This window comes from Merops nubicus, unplaced genomic scaffold (genome assembly GCF_000691845.1).
Source record: "Merops nubicus isolate BGI_N331 unplaced genomic scaffold, ASM69184v1 scaffold31065, whole genome shotgun sequence".
Lineage (NCBI taxonomy): Eukaryota > Metazoa > Chordata > Aves > Coraciiformes > Meropidae > Merops > Merops nubicus.
Genome location: NW_008608228.1, coordinates 24,936 through 41,118, shown reverse-complemented (window position 1 = coordinate 41,118; position 16,183 = coordinate 24,936). Strand labels below are relative to the sequence as shown.

The 16,183-nt window shown below is 53.5% G+C and overlaps 1 protein-coding gene across 1 annotated transcript in view; it reads left to right on the top strand.

The window, feature by feature from the left end:
* RPS6KA1 (ribosomal protein S6 kinase, 90kDa, polypeptide 1) overlaps positions 1-16,183 on the top strand; it is a 32,373-nt gene that overhangs the window by 6,038 nt on the left and 10,152 nt on the right. Inside the window, exons 2-5 of the mRNA XM_008940204.1 lie at positions 9,642-9,695; positions 14,379-14,495; positions 15,548-15,629; positions 15,859-15,939. Coding sequence (XP_008938452.1) covers positions 15,599-15,629; positions 15,859-15,939 — 112 coding nt within the window. The 5' untranslated portion in view covers positions 9,642-9,695; positions 14,379-14,495; positions 15,548-15,598. The remainder of the gene's footprint in view (positions 1-9,641; positions 9,696-14,378; positions 14,496-15,547; positions 15,630-15,858; positions 15,940-16,183) is intronic.

Here is a 16,183-nt window from a genome sequence, read left to right as displayed (position 1 = left end):
AGAGGGGGAGGCAAAGGCTCCACACCAGCCAGGGCCCACGGTGACCTCTGGGGGTCCCCTTTTAGTGCAGTGGCACTGGGAGGGGAACCCTGGGGTCAGAAAATCCTCCTTAAAACAGAGCTTTTCATATCTCCTTGAACAGGACGAAAGGGCTGTTTTCCCAGTGTTCAGGGTGACTGGAGCTCCTGTCCTGTGCTGCCTGGGAAGGGGATGGATCCTGATCTCCCCAGCGTGCAGGGCAGGCGTGTGGCTGTGGCCTGGAGCTGTGCTGCCTGCATCAGGGCTTTTAACAAGCATTAAACAGAAAAAAAATGGTGCTTTGCTATGGCAGGCACTCATCCTGTCTGCTCTCACGAGGGTGCTGGTTACACACAGCTCAGGGGGTGTTTTGGATGTGGTTTTTTTCCCTTTGAACACTGCTATAGTTCTGAGCTGGCATGAGAATATGAAAATCTTTTTCTTGGTGCTTTTCTTGCTTTTCTTTCAGTGTATCTTGCCCGTGTGTCCTTCCTGGAGGGTGGGAGAGAGCTGGTTTCACCCAGTATACCCAAACCCAAACCTGGCAGGTGCCAGGAAAAGGTTTTCCCAAGTCCTGAGCCCATTTTTCATGTGCCTTGCACCAAGAAAAGCACGGTTGGCATGCGTGCTGGGGGAGGAGTGTGGAATTCCTCCCATAGAGAACAGTTTCCACATCCCACGATAACTCCAGGGGCAGCCAAGTCCCAGCTCTTGTTGTGAAACCAGCGTTGTGTTTTGTAATTCACTTAGAAAGAGGTTTTATCTTCTGGACTGAAAGCAGAAAAACTGCATCGTGCCCGGATGGAGGGTTGTGCTTTAAGGCTGGTTCCTAAGGGTACTATTCTTTGTTTAGAGAAGCCTGGGATGGGGTCTCCTGGGGTTTTACCACCTCCAGAGCACGACTTGGTCTGGATTTGCTGAGTGGACCTTTCCTCCTTGCTGGGAAATGTGTGTAGGGCTGCAGGCAGGCGAGGCCGTATCCTTTGCACTCTCTAAATGGAGTCTAATTTGTCCTGTAGAAACTGCATAATTAAGTAGTTCCTTATCTCCTGGCAGTTAAAGGTGTTTTCCTCTCTGGCATCTCATTTCCCTGGGTGCAAAGTCCTGTGGCTGCGAGTGCTTCTCTCACAGCCATGGGAAAGTCTCCCTGGGGTTTCAGAAGATGTTTTGCCTGAGGCTGTATCTTGAGCCCAAGGTGCTCACTGTCAGCTGATCCTGGCCAGCTGTGGCTTGTAGTGCCTGCAAAGGGTGGAGAGATTTTTTGTTTGGTTGGTTTTTTTTAAGAAACTTTCAGGATCTGGTGCCAAAATGCCCTTGGAGAGAGCCAGGAGCTGGGAGGAGACCAGGGAGTGCAAGGGGGATGTCTGTGCCTGAACCTCTCTGCTCTCTCCAGCCCAAAAGGGGCCTGGGCTCTCTGGTGTAAAGCAGGTATTTTGGTGCTCCTGTTCAAGTGAGTTGGGTGAGAACAGGTCAAAAAGAATGATGTGAAGCAGAGGGACTGGCCATGCCATGGGATCTCTGCTCTGTGAGGCCACCTGCTGCCTTCTCCCTTCTTCAGCCCCAGGCTTTGCTTGAGGAAACATCTCATCCCTTGATCAGTTCTTAGCTCCGTCCTGTTTTAGGGGTGCTGAATCTTCCCACGGAGGTCTTTAGGAAAAGGGTGTCCTTGAAATGGATCCTTTTGGCTCTCACCCTGCTGCTTCAGACCAGAAACACATCTGGGACGTTAAAGCTCCTCCGAGTGCCACCTGCTGGAGCCTGCTCAGGGCAGCGGTGGCTGAGATGGCTCCCAGCCCTTTTTGGGGTGACACAGCCAGTCCCAGGGCTGCAGACACCAGTACCTGTCACTGTTGTCCCACCACACTCCACAAGGATGTCCTGTGCTCTGTTACTGCTGCCAGAGAGTGCTGCTCTCTGTGGTCTCCAGGATTTCATGGGGTTTCCTCCCTGTGGCAGCTCCATCCACCTCTGTGGGGCACTTTCTGCCAAGAGGAGCAAACCTGTTGGTGAGAGAAAGGGTCCATGAAAAGAAAAAGGGTGGAACTGCTCCATCTGAACACCAAACAGGGTAAAGCTGCACTGTTGTGGTCTGTTTTCCCTTTTTAGGGCTTTGCTTGCAACCCCCACTGTGGGGAGCCCAGATCTCTGAGCTGAGCTCAGAGCAGCAGCAAACTCCTTCCCAAGGGTCACCAGATTAGTTTTACCCTGAGCATTTGGCTGCCTCTCTGCGTGGAGAGGAATCACCCCCAGGAAGATGGCAGAGTGCTCCTGGGATGCTCAGAGCATGAGGCTTTTGTTCCAAGCCATGCTGGGGGAGGTTCCTGGTGTTATCTGTGCTGTTGTGGAGTTGGTCGTTCACTTCTCAGCTGCCTTGGCCCATAACAGTTTGTCCATGAAGGTAGAGATGAGCAGTTCCACTCACTGTGCAGAGCTCTGACTCTGTCACCTGCCTTTCTTCTCCCTCCCTTGTTTTTGGTTTGTTTTGGTTTTCAGGAGGCCAATAACACAGTGTTTGGGGATGGTGTAGGCTGAGACGTGCCTCTTTCCTACAGCAGCACTGTTGCCCTGCAGCAATCCCTTCCTGCAGACCTCTAGCAGCAAAGCTCCTGCCAGGAATCCAGCCCCATCCTTATCCTCTTCTCGAGAAGTCCCTGGTGCTCCTTAGCTGTGTTTGTAGAAGTGACTTTGTCCAGGACTTTCATCTTCAAAGCCACCCCCTGGTGGGTCCTTCCCCCCAGCCCTGGCTGCCTCCTGAGGCTTTGGGCTGTCCAGACACTGAATGCCCTTGTTCAGAGTGAGTTGAGATTAAAGGGCTAATAAAGCTTGTTTCTTTCCCTGCAGATCCTCTTGGATTGCTCCAAGAATCTCCCTCTTCTATCAACCTCTGGCCCCTTTCTCCCTCCTCCTGCAAAAGCTGTTGGTGATTCTCTGATGTCTCGTAGGGCCATGGGCACACTTCTTCCTTCCTTCATCTGCCACCTGCTTTTGTAAAACCCCCAGGATTGAATCCTCTGCAGCTTTTCCTGCTCAGAGTGTGGTTGGAAGTGGCTGAGGAGTTCAAGTGAGAGGTCTCAGCTCTTTCCTCCCTGACCTTTTGCAGGCATGGCCATGCACGTGCTGAGCAGAAGGGACCCTCTCTTGTACAGTGCAGGAACGTGGTGGCCAGAGCTTGGCCTTGAGCAGGCAGCTCTGCACTGCTGCAGGGTCACTGGGGTTGGGGAAAACACCAGAGTGGCAAAACCAGAGCCCACAAGGTTTCATCCCTGGAAGGGAGGGCAGCTGTGGGGCTGGGGAGGTTTAAACCTGCTGGAGCACATAGGAGAACAGGGCAGAGTCTTCTCTTGGGCACAGAGGTTTTTAAATCTGCTGGAGGTTTCAAATGATTCTTTTTTCCTTTAATTGCATGTGTGGTATGTGTAAGCACCAGAGAGGTGGCTTTGGTGTTTAATCTTTGAATACAGTATTGCTGAAGTAGATAAAGTGAAACCCTTCAGTTCTCCCAGGTGCTTTTTTTAACTTTGGCAGTGGAAGGATATCAGTGTAACTCACAAAACGTTCTCCTTGGCTGGGCTTCTCTTTTCAACTTCTCCTCTGAGCTGCAGGGAGGGGCAAGCCAGGAAGCAGCTCCTTTCCTGAGCACCCACGGAGGAGCAGCACCTCCTTACTCCAACCTAGCTCTTGCTGCCCCCTCCAGCAAAGCCCCAGGAGCAGTGGTGGGCTGGTGTGGTGACCTGTGCTACAGGGTGACGTTTCTCAGCTCCTGAGGGCTCCTGGAGTCGTTGCAGAGTTCTCTGGAGGGCAGGCTTCCTGCAGCAGGGCAGGCAGCATCTCCTCCCTCGCTTTCCTGGAAGCTGGAGGATGGTGACAAAATCTGCAGCTGCTGATAGGAGCATCTTGTTGCTGTGGGCAGCACTTCCTCTCGTGTCAGAATGGTTCTGCCTTGGGGTACAGCTCCCTTCCCTCCCTCCTGTCTCTCTGAACAGGTCCAGTCTCTTCTGGCTGGTGGGTCTCTTCAAGCTGAAGCCCTTCCCTTTACAAGGGTATCACACAGGGTTTTCCAGGCTGGGGCCAAGTCTGGGGGCTCTGAGGAGCACTGAGGGTGATCCACCAAAGAAGTGAAGACAAAAGGACGTGGTTCTGGCCAAGTCTTTGGCTGCCAATGAGACCAACCGTCAGCCTTGCCCAAATAAGGGCTTTGCAGGAGGGCAGGCAGCAGCTGGGGAGGTTTCTTTGCTGTGTTTGTTCCCCTTTTTGAGAACCACCACTTGAAAAAACAGTTCCAGGCAGAGCAGCCTTTGCCTCTCTGTGCTTTACAACAGCCAGAAGGAGACTCGCTTCCTCTGCAAAGCTGCAGCTTCTCCTGCTTCCCATTTATTCCAAGCTCCCTCTGGAGCAGGAGCTGCTGCTTATGGCTCTGGAGTAGGCTGCAAAAAACAACTTCATGCAAAAGCTCAAGAGTGGGAAGCTCCCCTTCCTGAGGCTGGCACCCAGGAGTCTGTGCTGGAGGGGTCTGCCCGTGGTCAGAGGTTTTCTTCATCCAGAGCTTCCTGGGCAGCAGCTGGAAGCAGCTGAGCCATGGCTCGGGTCTGGCATGGGGGCATGGAGGTGACAGCAGCTGCCTCTCCTCAGGCAGCAGATCTTCACCCCATCGCCTTCCTGTTTAGGAAACCCTGATCCTCCCCTCCCTGCTGCTGTTCCCAGTGCTCAGTGGGATGCAGCTGGAGCCTGGCAGGGGGCAAAGGCAAACCCTGGCTGTTCGGACTTAAACCTGCAGGGCTGCCACGTGTCCTGGGTGGTGGAGCTGGTGCTGGGACTCGCTGGAGCTGAGTCCTGCAGTCCCGTTGGCTGACACAGGATGGGGTCTCAGGGTGTTTACACCGTGCCCTGGGAACCTTCTGTGCCTGGCATCCCTGGGAAGGAGCTTCATCCTGACAGCAGGCCAGTGACAGCAGAGCCACGCAGAGCCTGCAGCCAGGGCTTGGCACTGCAGCACCAGCCTCTGCCCCACTGCTGCTCAGGCAGCATCACCTCGCTTCTCCCAGGGCCAGGAAGAACAGGATTGGCAAAGCCACTTCTCTCACCACCTTTTCTTGCTTTTGGAAAATACAGAGTGAGGCCCAGAAGTGATTTAATTCTGCCCTAAAAGCATCAGACTCAGCCGAGATGTGTGAGGTCGTTTGAAGTGTGAGGGGGGAAGGTCCTTGCCCTTGGACCCACAACCTGCCTGTCCATCTGCAGCTGCCTGCAGCACAGTTTCCTTTGCTTTATGCTTCTTGCTCTAGATTTATCACCTTATATTTGGATTATGTGGTTCTGGTCCCTTCTCCTGGGAGCAGACAGCAAAGGCCATTTGCACTCTTGCTGCAGCCTTTCCCTCCTGGCTGTTTGCTGCCTCCAAAGCAACGAGCTGATGGCTTCTGCCTCTGCCCAAGACTGGTGGATGGGCTCTAGGTTTAGCAGAGGGATGAGTTTCTTCCTTGTGAGCAGCCTCAGGAATTCAAAGTGCTGTTTCTAGGGGGGAAAAAAGAGGCAGGTAGGCTGAGCCAGGCCCCTGGCAAGGCAGGACAGGGTGAGGATACAATTCTTTGTGTCCATGCTAACACACAGGTTAGAAAAACTGACTGGAAGAGAGGCCAGCCCATGATCCAAGGCACTGTGTTGTCCTGTCTCCCACTGAAGCACACCAGCCTCCTGCAGCTGCTTTAATTCATTGCACGAGCTGTGGCTGCCCAAATATAAGCTCCAGCTTCTGTGTTTCTCTGCTGCAGAGCTGTTTCGAGATCCCTTGTGCCTCCTGCCACTGAGGAGGGATCCATCTCCCCTGGGAAACAGGCTCTGGGAGTGGGAAAGAGCTATGGAGATGCTCCCTGTAGACAGTCTGAGTGCTGCAGTCCAGGGCTGCACTGAGCAGCTTAACAGCTGCAGAAGTTCTGGAAAGAAGCTGGGTGGGAACTGTAACTTTTCTTTTAAGGTACAGAGTGGGGACTGCTAAAGGGATCTGTAAAACAGTGAAGGACCTTGCAGCAACACTGGGGAAACAGCTGGGTGACTTCTGAAACCATGCAGAGCATCTGGTTTGCATAGATGAAATGCAGATGGGCTCTTGACGGGAACTGGGAGTAGGCACGTGGCTCACTCTGCTCCTTGCAAACACAGAAACTGGGAGAGAAGCAATTCAGAAGCACAGGACTGAAGCTCCTCCTTCCCTCTCTGCTCCTGCACTGCCCAGCTTGGCCAGTTCCCATCTCCTTCCAGCTCCAGCCCTATTAAGGCATCCCTGGATGTGTAGGGGCAGGGTGCAGAGCAGTGTCACGGGGCAGGAGCTGACCCCTGAGCAGGTGGGCAGGACTCTGAAACTTTCCCCTTCAGTCTGCAAACCTCCCATGGGGCCTTGTAGTCAGTGTCCCAAAGACCTGATGCAGCAGATGAAGTGGGGGTCAGGCTCTTCTCCCAAGGAACAAGTGATAGGACAAGAGGAAATGGCCTCAAGTTGTGCCAGAAGAGGTTGAGGTTGGACCTGAGGAACAATTTCTACCCCTGGAGGGTGGCCCAGGGCTGTGCCAGGCTGCCCAGGGCAGTGGTGGAGTCCCCACCCCTGGAGGGGTTTCCAAGCTGTGGAGATGTGGTGGGAGGGACACGGGGCAGTGGGGACCTGGCAGAGCTGGGGGATGGTTGGACTTGATGATCTTTGAGGTTTCTTCCAACCCAAATGATCCTGTGAGCAACTGATGAGTCTGATGTGGGGCAGGGACAAATGAGGGAAGGATGGAGAAGCTGCCTCTGCCTCTGGCCCCTTCCCTGCAGACCTGCAGCTCAGCTGCTGCCACAGGGAGAGCGTTGGTGCTGGACTCAGAGCAGGGGCAGTGTCACTTTAGGGAAGAAGCTTACACAGACTTTCATCTGCTCGCTGCTGCCTCATGTAGTGACTGAAATTGCCCTTTCTATGCCTGTTTTTCCTGTCTGTGGTGTGGGGGACTATAGTGATCCTCTTGAAAAGCCTGCTGAGCTGTGCTGATGGGAAGAGCCATGCCTAAGCACCCGTAAAGCCACCCAGTGTTTTCATCTGGCTGCTGGCATTGTGCAGCCACCACCACACAATGCAATTTCCCCACACGAAACTGCGGTTTCCTCTCGGTGAAAACTCCCAAAATACATCCCAGTGACAGAACTACTACACCCGGGCTTCTCGTGCTGCTCCGGGTGCTGCAGAGCCCTCTAAATTCAGAAGCCAGCTTGCAAAGTATGGGAGAATAGCAGCCTAAAGCTTTGGAGATGCTGAAGCTCCTCTTTCGCAGCAAGCCGAGGATCCAGGAGGCAAGTGTCTCGCTGCTCAACTCTGCTCTGCCTGCAGGGCTGTGCTCTGGCTCTTCTGCAGGATGCCCTCACCTCAGGGAGCCAGGCTTTATCCAGATTTCATTAACTGCTCCTTTGGAAAAGGCATTTCCAATGGTAGAGCTGCTTTCTAAGAAGCCTCTTTCCTAGGTGCTGCCAGAATTTGGGAGTGTTTGGGGAGCGGAGCATGTGTTGGAGGAACAGAAATTCAAACAGCTTCTGGTTAGTTGTTGATGAATAGGAGAGAAATGCCAAAAGTGTAATCTGTTTCTAGCTTTTGCAGGGCTGGGTGGGTTTTTTTTTTCTTCTTGTGACTGTCAAGCAAAGTGACAAAAAAAACAAACCTGTCTCTTGGCTTCTGGCTTGGAAAATCCTTCCTCCAAAAAGGGGGGAGTAGGGAAGAGGACTTGTGTTTTGAACTTGGTGTTGGGAAAAACCCACCCATATGGATGTCCCCAGCCCCTGCTTTCCTGACTGAGCCATCTGTGCCCTTCGAAGATGGCATTGGGATGTTGAGATGAAGTAAATTGTCTCCTCCTCTGACTTGAGTGACCTCCTGGGCTCAGCCCTGGCCGGTGGCTGGGGATGTCCTATTTTCCAGGAGCAGCAAGTAGCATTGCCCAGGGGTGCAGGAATCTGTGTCAAACGGGCTGCCCCGAGGCTGTGGGGGTCAGAGGCTGGCTGGTAGCTCACAGGAGCAGTGTCTGGTGGACCTGCAGAGAGGTCTATGTTTTGGGAGAGAAATGAATCACTCCGTGCCCATCCAAGGCAGGGCTTGGTGCCTGCTTGCTGGTGGAGCAGTGGAGGAGCTGCTGGAGGAGCTGGTTGCCCTGGGTGTAATTCCCCTGGGAGTGGCTGTAATCCCTGGTGGGGGACTGCTGGGGGTTTAGGATTGCTTTTGGGCACTCGGGGAGGGGTTGGTTGTGGCTCTGGTAGATGTGTCAGCCCCAGCATCCACTCCCCAGGGCAGCAGTGGGACAACCCCCTTCTCCCAGAGCCGAGGGGATCTCGGCTGCTCCCACAGCGAGGGCAGAGATGAGGGGAGGAAGGGGAAGAGGTGACTGCAGGGGCCTCCTCTGACCTGATTCAGTCCTTCCGGAGCTGAAAATCAGTTAATTCTTAACTCTAATCTGGCTGGTTTCACATGCTCCTCCCTCCCTCCAGGCTTGTGTTTTCTTCCTCCCCCTGCCCCTGTCCCACCTTCGGGTCGCTCGGTCTCACCCTGAGCCCACCCAGTTGACATTGCTGGTGCTGAAGGGACCTGCCCAGCACCATGGGCTCTGTCCTGGTGACAGACTGCTTCAAAAGGAGCAAAAGTCACAGCTTGAGTCTCTCTCAGGTCCCTCCTGTCTGCAGTCACACGGGTTTTGTTTCATCCACCTTGAACCTCTTGGAGGAAATGTTTCAAATCTGATTTGATTTTTTTTTAGGGGGGTGATTTTTCTGTTCAAATTCAGATCCTTATCTACAGAACAGGCAAAAGAGGACCTAGATGTGATAGGAAATCTATGTATGTTCATTAAAATACACCAGGCTGGGGGACTAACCTTGGAAAAACTTCCTGACCTTGGAGAAACTTCCTGACCTTGGAAAAATCTTCCTTCTCCCCTGAAGTCTGACTTTCTGGGGAAGAAGGAGCCCTGTCCTAGCTGGGAAGCATTTCTTTTCTGAGCTCCCTTTCAATGCCCCTGCATCTCTCCCTCCAGGGGTGCACAGAGTTGCATGTGGCCCCAGAGGCAGCATGGTCTGACATTTCTAACTGCTCAGGGACCTGTCAGAGCAGCAGAGCTGGCCCTGCCCTGCCCTCCAGGGATGTGGGGAGCTTTGGTGTTTGTATGTGTTCCTCCTGGTTGCTTTAGAAACGCTGAGTGTGCCCTGGAGAGGATCCCTCTCTCTGCCAGGGGGATGCCAAACATCCCCGTGGATCCAGGACACCACTACCAGAACAGCTGCTCTTGGAGTTTGTCCAGGTGTAGCTGAGAGGAAAATCTGATCTAGACATTAATCAACCTGCCAGAAATTAATTCTCTCTCCTTGTTGGTGGTGCTCTGAATCTTGGGGAACACGTGTAACCGTGTCCTTCCCCACGGCCTGGCAGAGTTTATCAAAGGCAGAACTGGCTCCAGCTCCTCTCCTGGAGCCACCAGCACTGCTCAGAACCTCAGAGTGGTGCCTGGTGGGACACCCAGTGACTGTGGAGAGGTCGCCTGGTCTTGCTGAAGGAGTTTGTTGGGCAAACCTCAGGGGAGCATCCCAGCCCCTCTGTGCTGACGCTTGTTATCATCCCTCAGGTGAAGTCAGAGCTCACGTGGCTAGAGAAGGACCTCGTGGACTCGGCAGACAAGGTAAGAGGTGCTGAGATGAGCACCTGGAGGAGTCTCAGGTGTTTGACCCTTGCTCTGTCCCATGATGGGTCGTTCCACGTGTGTGAGGGTGTCAGCAGAGCTCACCAGGACCTCTGAAAGCCAAACCCTTCCTGGCAGGAGGTGGGGCTGCTCATACAGAGAGCCCTTGTTGCTCACATCACATCCTGGACTAGACTTCATCCTCCTCCTCCTCCTCCTTCCTCCCCACACCAGCCCCTTTCCATGCTGTCATTTACATCTCCTGTGGCTTTCTGATCTTGTCAGCGTGCCGGGGCGGGCGCTCCAGCAGGGCAGTCACATGGACAGAGAGTGGGGGTTTTTTGGTTGCTTTTCTGAGGCTCCTTTCCCCGTGCTGAGTGTCTGATAACACAACCATGCAAAATTCTCTTGGTCGGGACAAGATTGATCAGATCTTGCCGGGCCCACACAGAGAGCTGCCTGGCTGCATCTCCTCCACGGCTCCACCGAGCAGCTTCCTTGGAAGTGGTTGATGCTCACCCTTGGAGGGCACGTTGTGGACCCAGTTTCTGCTTCCCTAGGGCTGTGGAATGAAGGAGGTGTGGAGATGAACTGGGTCTCCAGGAGACTCGTGCTCTGCAGCTGCACGGTGCTGTTTTGTGCTGCTCTCTGGCACCTTCTCCCAGCTCCCTGGCTTGGGTCCTCACCAGCTCTGAGGTCCCTTCCCTCAGCAGAGCTGGGGCTGGCTGTCTTGTGGGTATTAAGTCATTTGTTTCTTTCATTATCCCTTCTCAAAGAGCACATTGTGGGGGCAGAGGAGTCGGGACAGTCATAAGAAGCATCTCTGAGCCCAAACCGAGATCCTCTTTTCATGCTCTGCACTCTGGAGAAGTGCAGAGCTCAGCGTGGGCTTCTTTCGAATTGCAAAGGTGTGGGGGAGTCTTTTTACTCATTTCAAGGGGTTTCTTTCTTAGCTGCTCTCTCTGGGGTCTTGCTGCAGAAGACATCTGTCTGTGCTGAGCCAGGGGAAAGGTCTAGGGGAACAGGCTTGGAGGGGAAGGAGGCAAACAAAGCAATCTAAATACTTCTTCTCTGTCCTACCAATAAACCCAAGCAGCAGTGGCTTCAGAAGCTGTCTGCATCAGAAATGCCCTTGAAAATACTTTGCATGGAGCTTCCCAGGAGCTTCCAAGGTCCCATAGCTCTTGGATACCTCCAGCATCCAGGGCAAGGACTCTTGTGCAGCATGAAGCAAAAGAAGGACGAGGTGCACACCCTAATGATGATGCCAGGGGATTTGCTGTGGGATTGATGCACCCTGAGTCCCAACATGGGAGACCCATCATCCCCGTGCCAGTGTGCAAGCAAGGAGCTGTGCAGCTTTCTGAGGTGGTGTCAGACTTCTGTGTGGGGTTTCGTGAGATTTTTCTCTTCCTTTTTAAAGAGCAAGTGACTTCTCAGAATATCACCCCTGCTGTGGAAAAACCCCCAAAGCTCTCAGCCTGACAGGACATTCATGCAGCACTAGATGGAAATCACTGGAACTAGACTGTGTGTGTTTTCTGTCAGCCTCTGGTCCAAACCAGGGAACCCAAATGTGAACGAGGAGCTGTGAGCTCTTCTTTTTTAAAAGCAAAACAACAAAAAAAAAACCCAAACCACCAACCCAAACCCAAAGGCCAACCACAAGTGCTGTTGCTGGGGAGTGGGAGCATGAACCTTCCTCCGTGCCACCGGGTTGCTGGTTTCCACTGCGCATCTGCCGGCCGGGCTTTAACCACCTGCATCTCCTCCCCGTGGGCACCCCGAGCCCAGGGCGGCCACGGGGCACCCATGAGCCCCCCTGGCCCCTGGGAGCTGGTGGGAGAAGTGGTTCCCGGGGCTGGGGGATGTTGAGCGGGATGGGAGGATGGAAAGGGACCCCAAACTCCCCCGCATCTGCGCCTTCCTGGCGCTCTGGCTGCAGAGGAAGCACCGAGCCAAGCCCTGCAGCCTGCAGCTGCCTGCCCCCAGCCAGCTCTCCAGCCCGGTCAGTACCACCCTGAGCTTGCTTTGCTTCCCTTGGAGCTGCTGGTTGCTCATCCGGGTGGGCTGGTGCTTCTGAGGGATGTTTGGGACAATGTGGTTCGCTGCTTTTTTTTCCCCCCTGCCTGCTCAGTTTGTTTAATGGTGCTGTTGGAAGAAGCTTCTCTTGGCACAAGCAAAGCCTGCTCCTGCTGCAGCTCGGGGGGATGCTTTTGTGCTGGAGAGCTGTTCTGGTGTGCCTCTGAACAGGCTGGAGGAGCTGGTGTCCAGCATCCCAGCTGTTGGGTTGTGAGTTACCGGATGAGTCCATGGGAGGAAACCTCCCTTGTGCCAGCAAGATGCCAAATGGCACCTCAAAGCTTTCCTCAGAAAGTTAGTGACAACGTCTCTGCTGCTGCCACTGTGGTGTAGTTGGGATGTCTGGATGTTTGGTGAGGTGTTCTGGCCAGCCAGCTCCATAGGCAGCTCTCTGCCTGCCTTCAGATACAGCTCAGGCTGCTCAGAGCACTTGCAGTGAACACCCTGGGTCTTGCCACAGGCCAGGGCAAAGAATTCCCAGAGCTGTGGAAACACATCACCCCGCAGCTCCCGGAGAGCTGTGGTGGGAGGATGGGTCCAGGTGCCTTGGAGATGGTTATAAGAGTGCATTTTAGCTGTTCCTCTCCACTAGGTGTGGTGATGTAGGTGTGTGCTGCTGTGGGGTGACACACACACAGTTGTACGAGTGCTGGTGCTGTGCAGAGCTGATTTCTCTCCAGTGTTCTCCTGAGGATGGGTGGGAGGTAAAGAGCCTACAGCTTCCACTGGTCCCCTCCCTGGGTTGGTCCCTGCTGGGGGGTCATTCCCTGGAGAGCTGATCAGTGTGGAAGGACTAGCAGGAGCTCTTGGCTGGAGGTGGGGAGCTGTTCCTAACCAGCAGCTGTCTGCCATGGACTCAGCCTCCAAACAAAACCAGGAGCTTAAGGTGCCCGAGCTAAGCTGGGAGATCCCATGGAAGAGGAGAACCTGTTATTACAGGGATTGTGAGATCTGTCTTGCCTGTGATCACTGACACCAGTGGCTGGCAGGATAACACGGGGGGGTTGCTGTCCCCCTGCCCTCTCCCTGTGCTCGGGCTCGACGTCAGCGTGGGCTTCTCCACTGGGTCTTGGCCTCTGAATAATGGGGAGAGCAAAGCCACCACCCTGGAGACAAAGGCACTTTCTAGTCTAGAGAGAAGCCAGGCGTGAGAGTGGGAGGGGAAGGGTGCTCGCTGCGGGTAGGCAACCACATCCGTGGGTGCTTGGCAAGGCCACCCTCCCTGAGAAGGTGCTGGGAGGGTGGGGAGTGGGCTGGGGTGCAGAGGAGAGGCAGAGCCTGAAACTTGGTTCCTGTTGTTTTTAAAAGCTGCTTTGATTAGGTGGGTTCCAGACCAAGTATCGGAGTAGTTTTAGAAAACAAAGCACCACTTTTTTTCCCCCAGCTCTGCAAGGCAAAAAAAAAAACCCTAAATAGTAGTTGTAGCATTCTGGCAGCCTCTTGATGGACACATCTGACCTAGGGTCAGAGAGCAACCAAGTTTAATGCACTTTAGAACATAATTGCTGGCTTTCAGGTCCAAACAGCAACCAGACCATGTCTAACATGGATAGCGTGGGACTGAAGTGCTCAGGAGCCTGGATTTGTCCTTCCAAGACAAACTGCTCCCAGGGCTGTCTGGCTTGAGGCAGATTTGTGTCTGTAGAAGTGGGAAGTCGAGTCCAGCCTGCCCTGTGGGTTCTCCCCGTGGAGACTTGGGAGAGGGGCTGGGACAGGTTGAGCTCAGAGGGAGCCTGAGTACAGCTAGCTGGGCTAGGTGTGAAGAGAAGGGAGGGCACAGCTGGGAGACTGCTAGTGTAAAAAGTCTCTTTATATTTGGGATGCAGACAGAAAGCAGAACAAGGTGTTTCTGTTGAGCTGGACTCTGGGCTTTATGCACCAGAGGTATGGACAAGGTTTGCTGAGGAAAGGTGTCTCAGCATCACCTCAGGCTCTGGGGCTGCTGGCCTAGCTTCACTGGTGAGTTTATTTGAGATACTGCTGATTAAATCTCTTTTTCTTCTTTATTTTCTTAAAAATAGAAGAATGTGTCTTAAAACAAAACATGTGCCAGAGACCTTGGCTTCCCCTCAATCTTCTTGAAGGCTTGATTCTGTTGAAGCATCATCTGTATGTGCTGAAGATGCACTAAGACTTATGCTGCAGAGTTGCTCAGATTGCTGAGCAGATGGGCTCCAACATGTCTGAGTTTTGCCAGCCCTGGCCCTGTTTTGACAACAGTGCCTTATATTTTGTGTTGTGGGATTTTGAGTAGTATAAACACTCCTGGGTTTGCTACCAGGGCCTTAAAAAAAAAGGAAGGTGCTTTTCAAGCACTCCTCTGAAATGCAGTTCAAAGGAGTGCAACGCCCGTGGTGTGAGGAGTGGAGCCTTGGGGGAGAGCTCAGGCTGTTTCCCAAGGCTGCCTGGTGCAAGCCAACCCATGAGTTATTTATTCCAGATGTTGAAGCCAGGAGGTACCTGTGACAAGCACAACCTTTTAAGATTCTCTCAGATGTGGTTCCTGTGAGTCTGTAGCTACAATCCTTGGGTTTTAATCCGAGAAGGTTTGCTTTCCCTTCTGCAGTATCCTCCCAGTCAGCCCTGCTCCCTCTCTTGCAGGGTGAAGGTGTTGTGAAGGAAATCAACATCACACACCATGTGAAGGAGGGTTCTGAGAAAGCTGACCCTTCACAGTTTGAGCTCCTGAAGGTGCTGGGACAGGGCTCTTTTGGCAAGGTGAGTTCACTTCTTCCTGTCTGTCCTGCCACATAAATGATTTTGATGACAAAAGGGACTGTCCTCGATAAAACCACTTTCCTGGTTCCCACCAGATCATGAGAATCTGACTGATAAGTCCACTTAGCAAATGTCTGGTCCTAACCTTTTCTTGGCAGTTCTAGGTCAATGGTTGGATTTGCTGATCTTAAAGGTCTTGTCCAACCTAAACAATCCTGATTCTAACCTCTATGTCCAGGGCTCCCCTCATTCTGTTTTCAGGTGATCAGGAGGAAAGCAGTAGCATCCTGCTCGTGGATGCAGGTGTCACCCAGGGCAGAAGGACCTCTTGCAGCTCTCTAGCTGGCTGCCAAGCTGAGGCCTTGGGGGACTTGGTCATGTTCCTCTCTTCTCAGAAATGATGCTGTGTGCCAGGGACTGGTTTTGGCCCCTTTACGGTCCAGTTTCTGTGAAGGAGGAAGGAAGTAGCCTGTAACTCTTCACTGTGTAAATAATCCAGGTCTCTGACAGCCCATCTGCTCACACATTAAATCAGCTTCATGTCCACCAGCTACCAGTGCTCAGGGCAGTGGCTGGTACAGGACTGTGTGCTGTCACCTGGGCAAATGCACCAGTGGCTTCATGTAAAGCAAGGTGATGTCTTTTTGAAGCTAAAACCAGGCAGAACGGGACATCAGGGAAGGAGGTAGACATCCAAAGAGGATTCAGGCCTTGAATAATAAGGAGATGATCTGGCTGTCAGGTCACCAGGAGGCTTTGTGGTATGTTGAACACATCAGTGCTTCATGTCAGGCATCAGCTCCAGCCCCACGGGAGCTGCTGGGGTGTGGAAGAGTGGAGAGGAGGAAAGCACAGTGTCAAACAGGAGTGCTGGAGTCCACACACAGCACTTCCCTGCAAACCTCACGGGCTTTCACATGGAGAGCTTGAGGTCCACCAGTCCTGTGGCCAGCTGCTTCTTGGGGTTACTGTGAGGTCTGGCACTTTGGGAGGCAGCCAGCTCCCACTGCTGATGTTTGGTGCTCAGCTCACGGGATGTTCTTCTGGCTCAGGTTTTCTTGGTGAGAAAAATAACCCCTCCAGACAGCAACCACCTCTATGCCATGAAAGTGCTCAAGAAGGCGACGCTGAAAGGTAGGAGACTCTCACTGTGATGCTCTTCCCCTGCATGCCTTCCAGAGCACTGGGGCAATGTCACAGCAGCCACTGCTGGCCCCAGGGTGAGCTGGGAGAAAGAGAAGTATCTTCACCTGAGCCAGAGAGGCTCCTTTTCTCTGTCTCTGAGAGAAAGATCTGGCTCGAGCTGCCTGGTAGTGCTGGGCCCCTTTTTCTGTGTCTGAGCTGTCCCTCCCTCGTCCCACAGTGCGTGACCGAGTAAGGACTAAGATAGAAAGGGACATCCTGGCTGATGTGAACCATCCCTTCGTGGTGAAACTCCACTATGGTGAGTGTGGGGCTCGCTGGGAGGGGGGCTGCAGGCTCAGACAGACACTGGCTGCTTGGAAGCACAATAAAGGTGCTGCTGTGGGCACTCCTGCCATGAGCAGGGGGATGAACATGAGGCATCCAGCAGCAGGCTGCTTGGAGGATGCTGAGAGCCTCTCATAGTCCCAAAAGCCTTCTGGAGACACCTGAAATGGAGAAGGGGCCCAGATCAGTCTGTATCCCTCAATGGCTTGGCTGCTCTG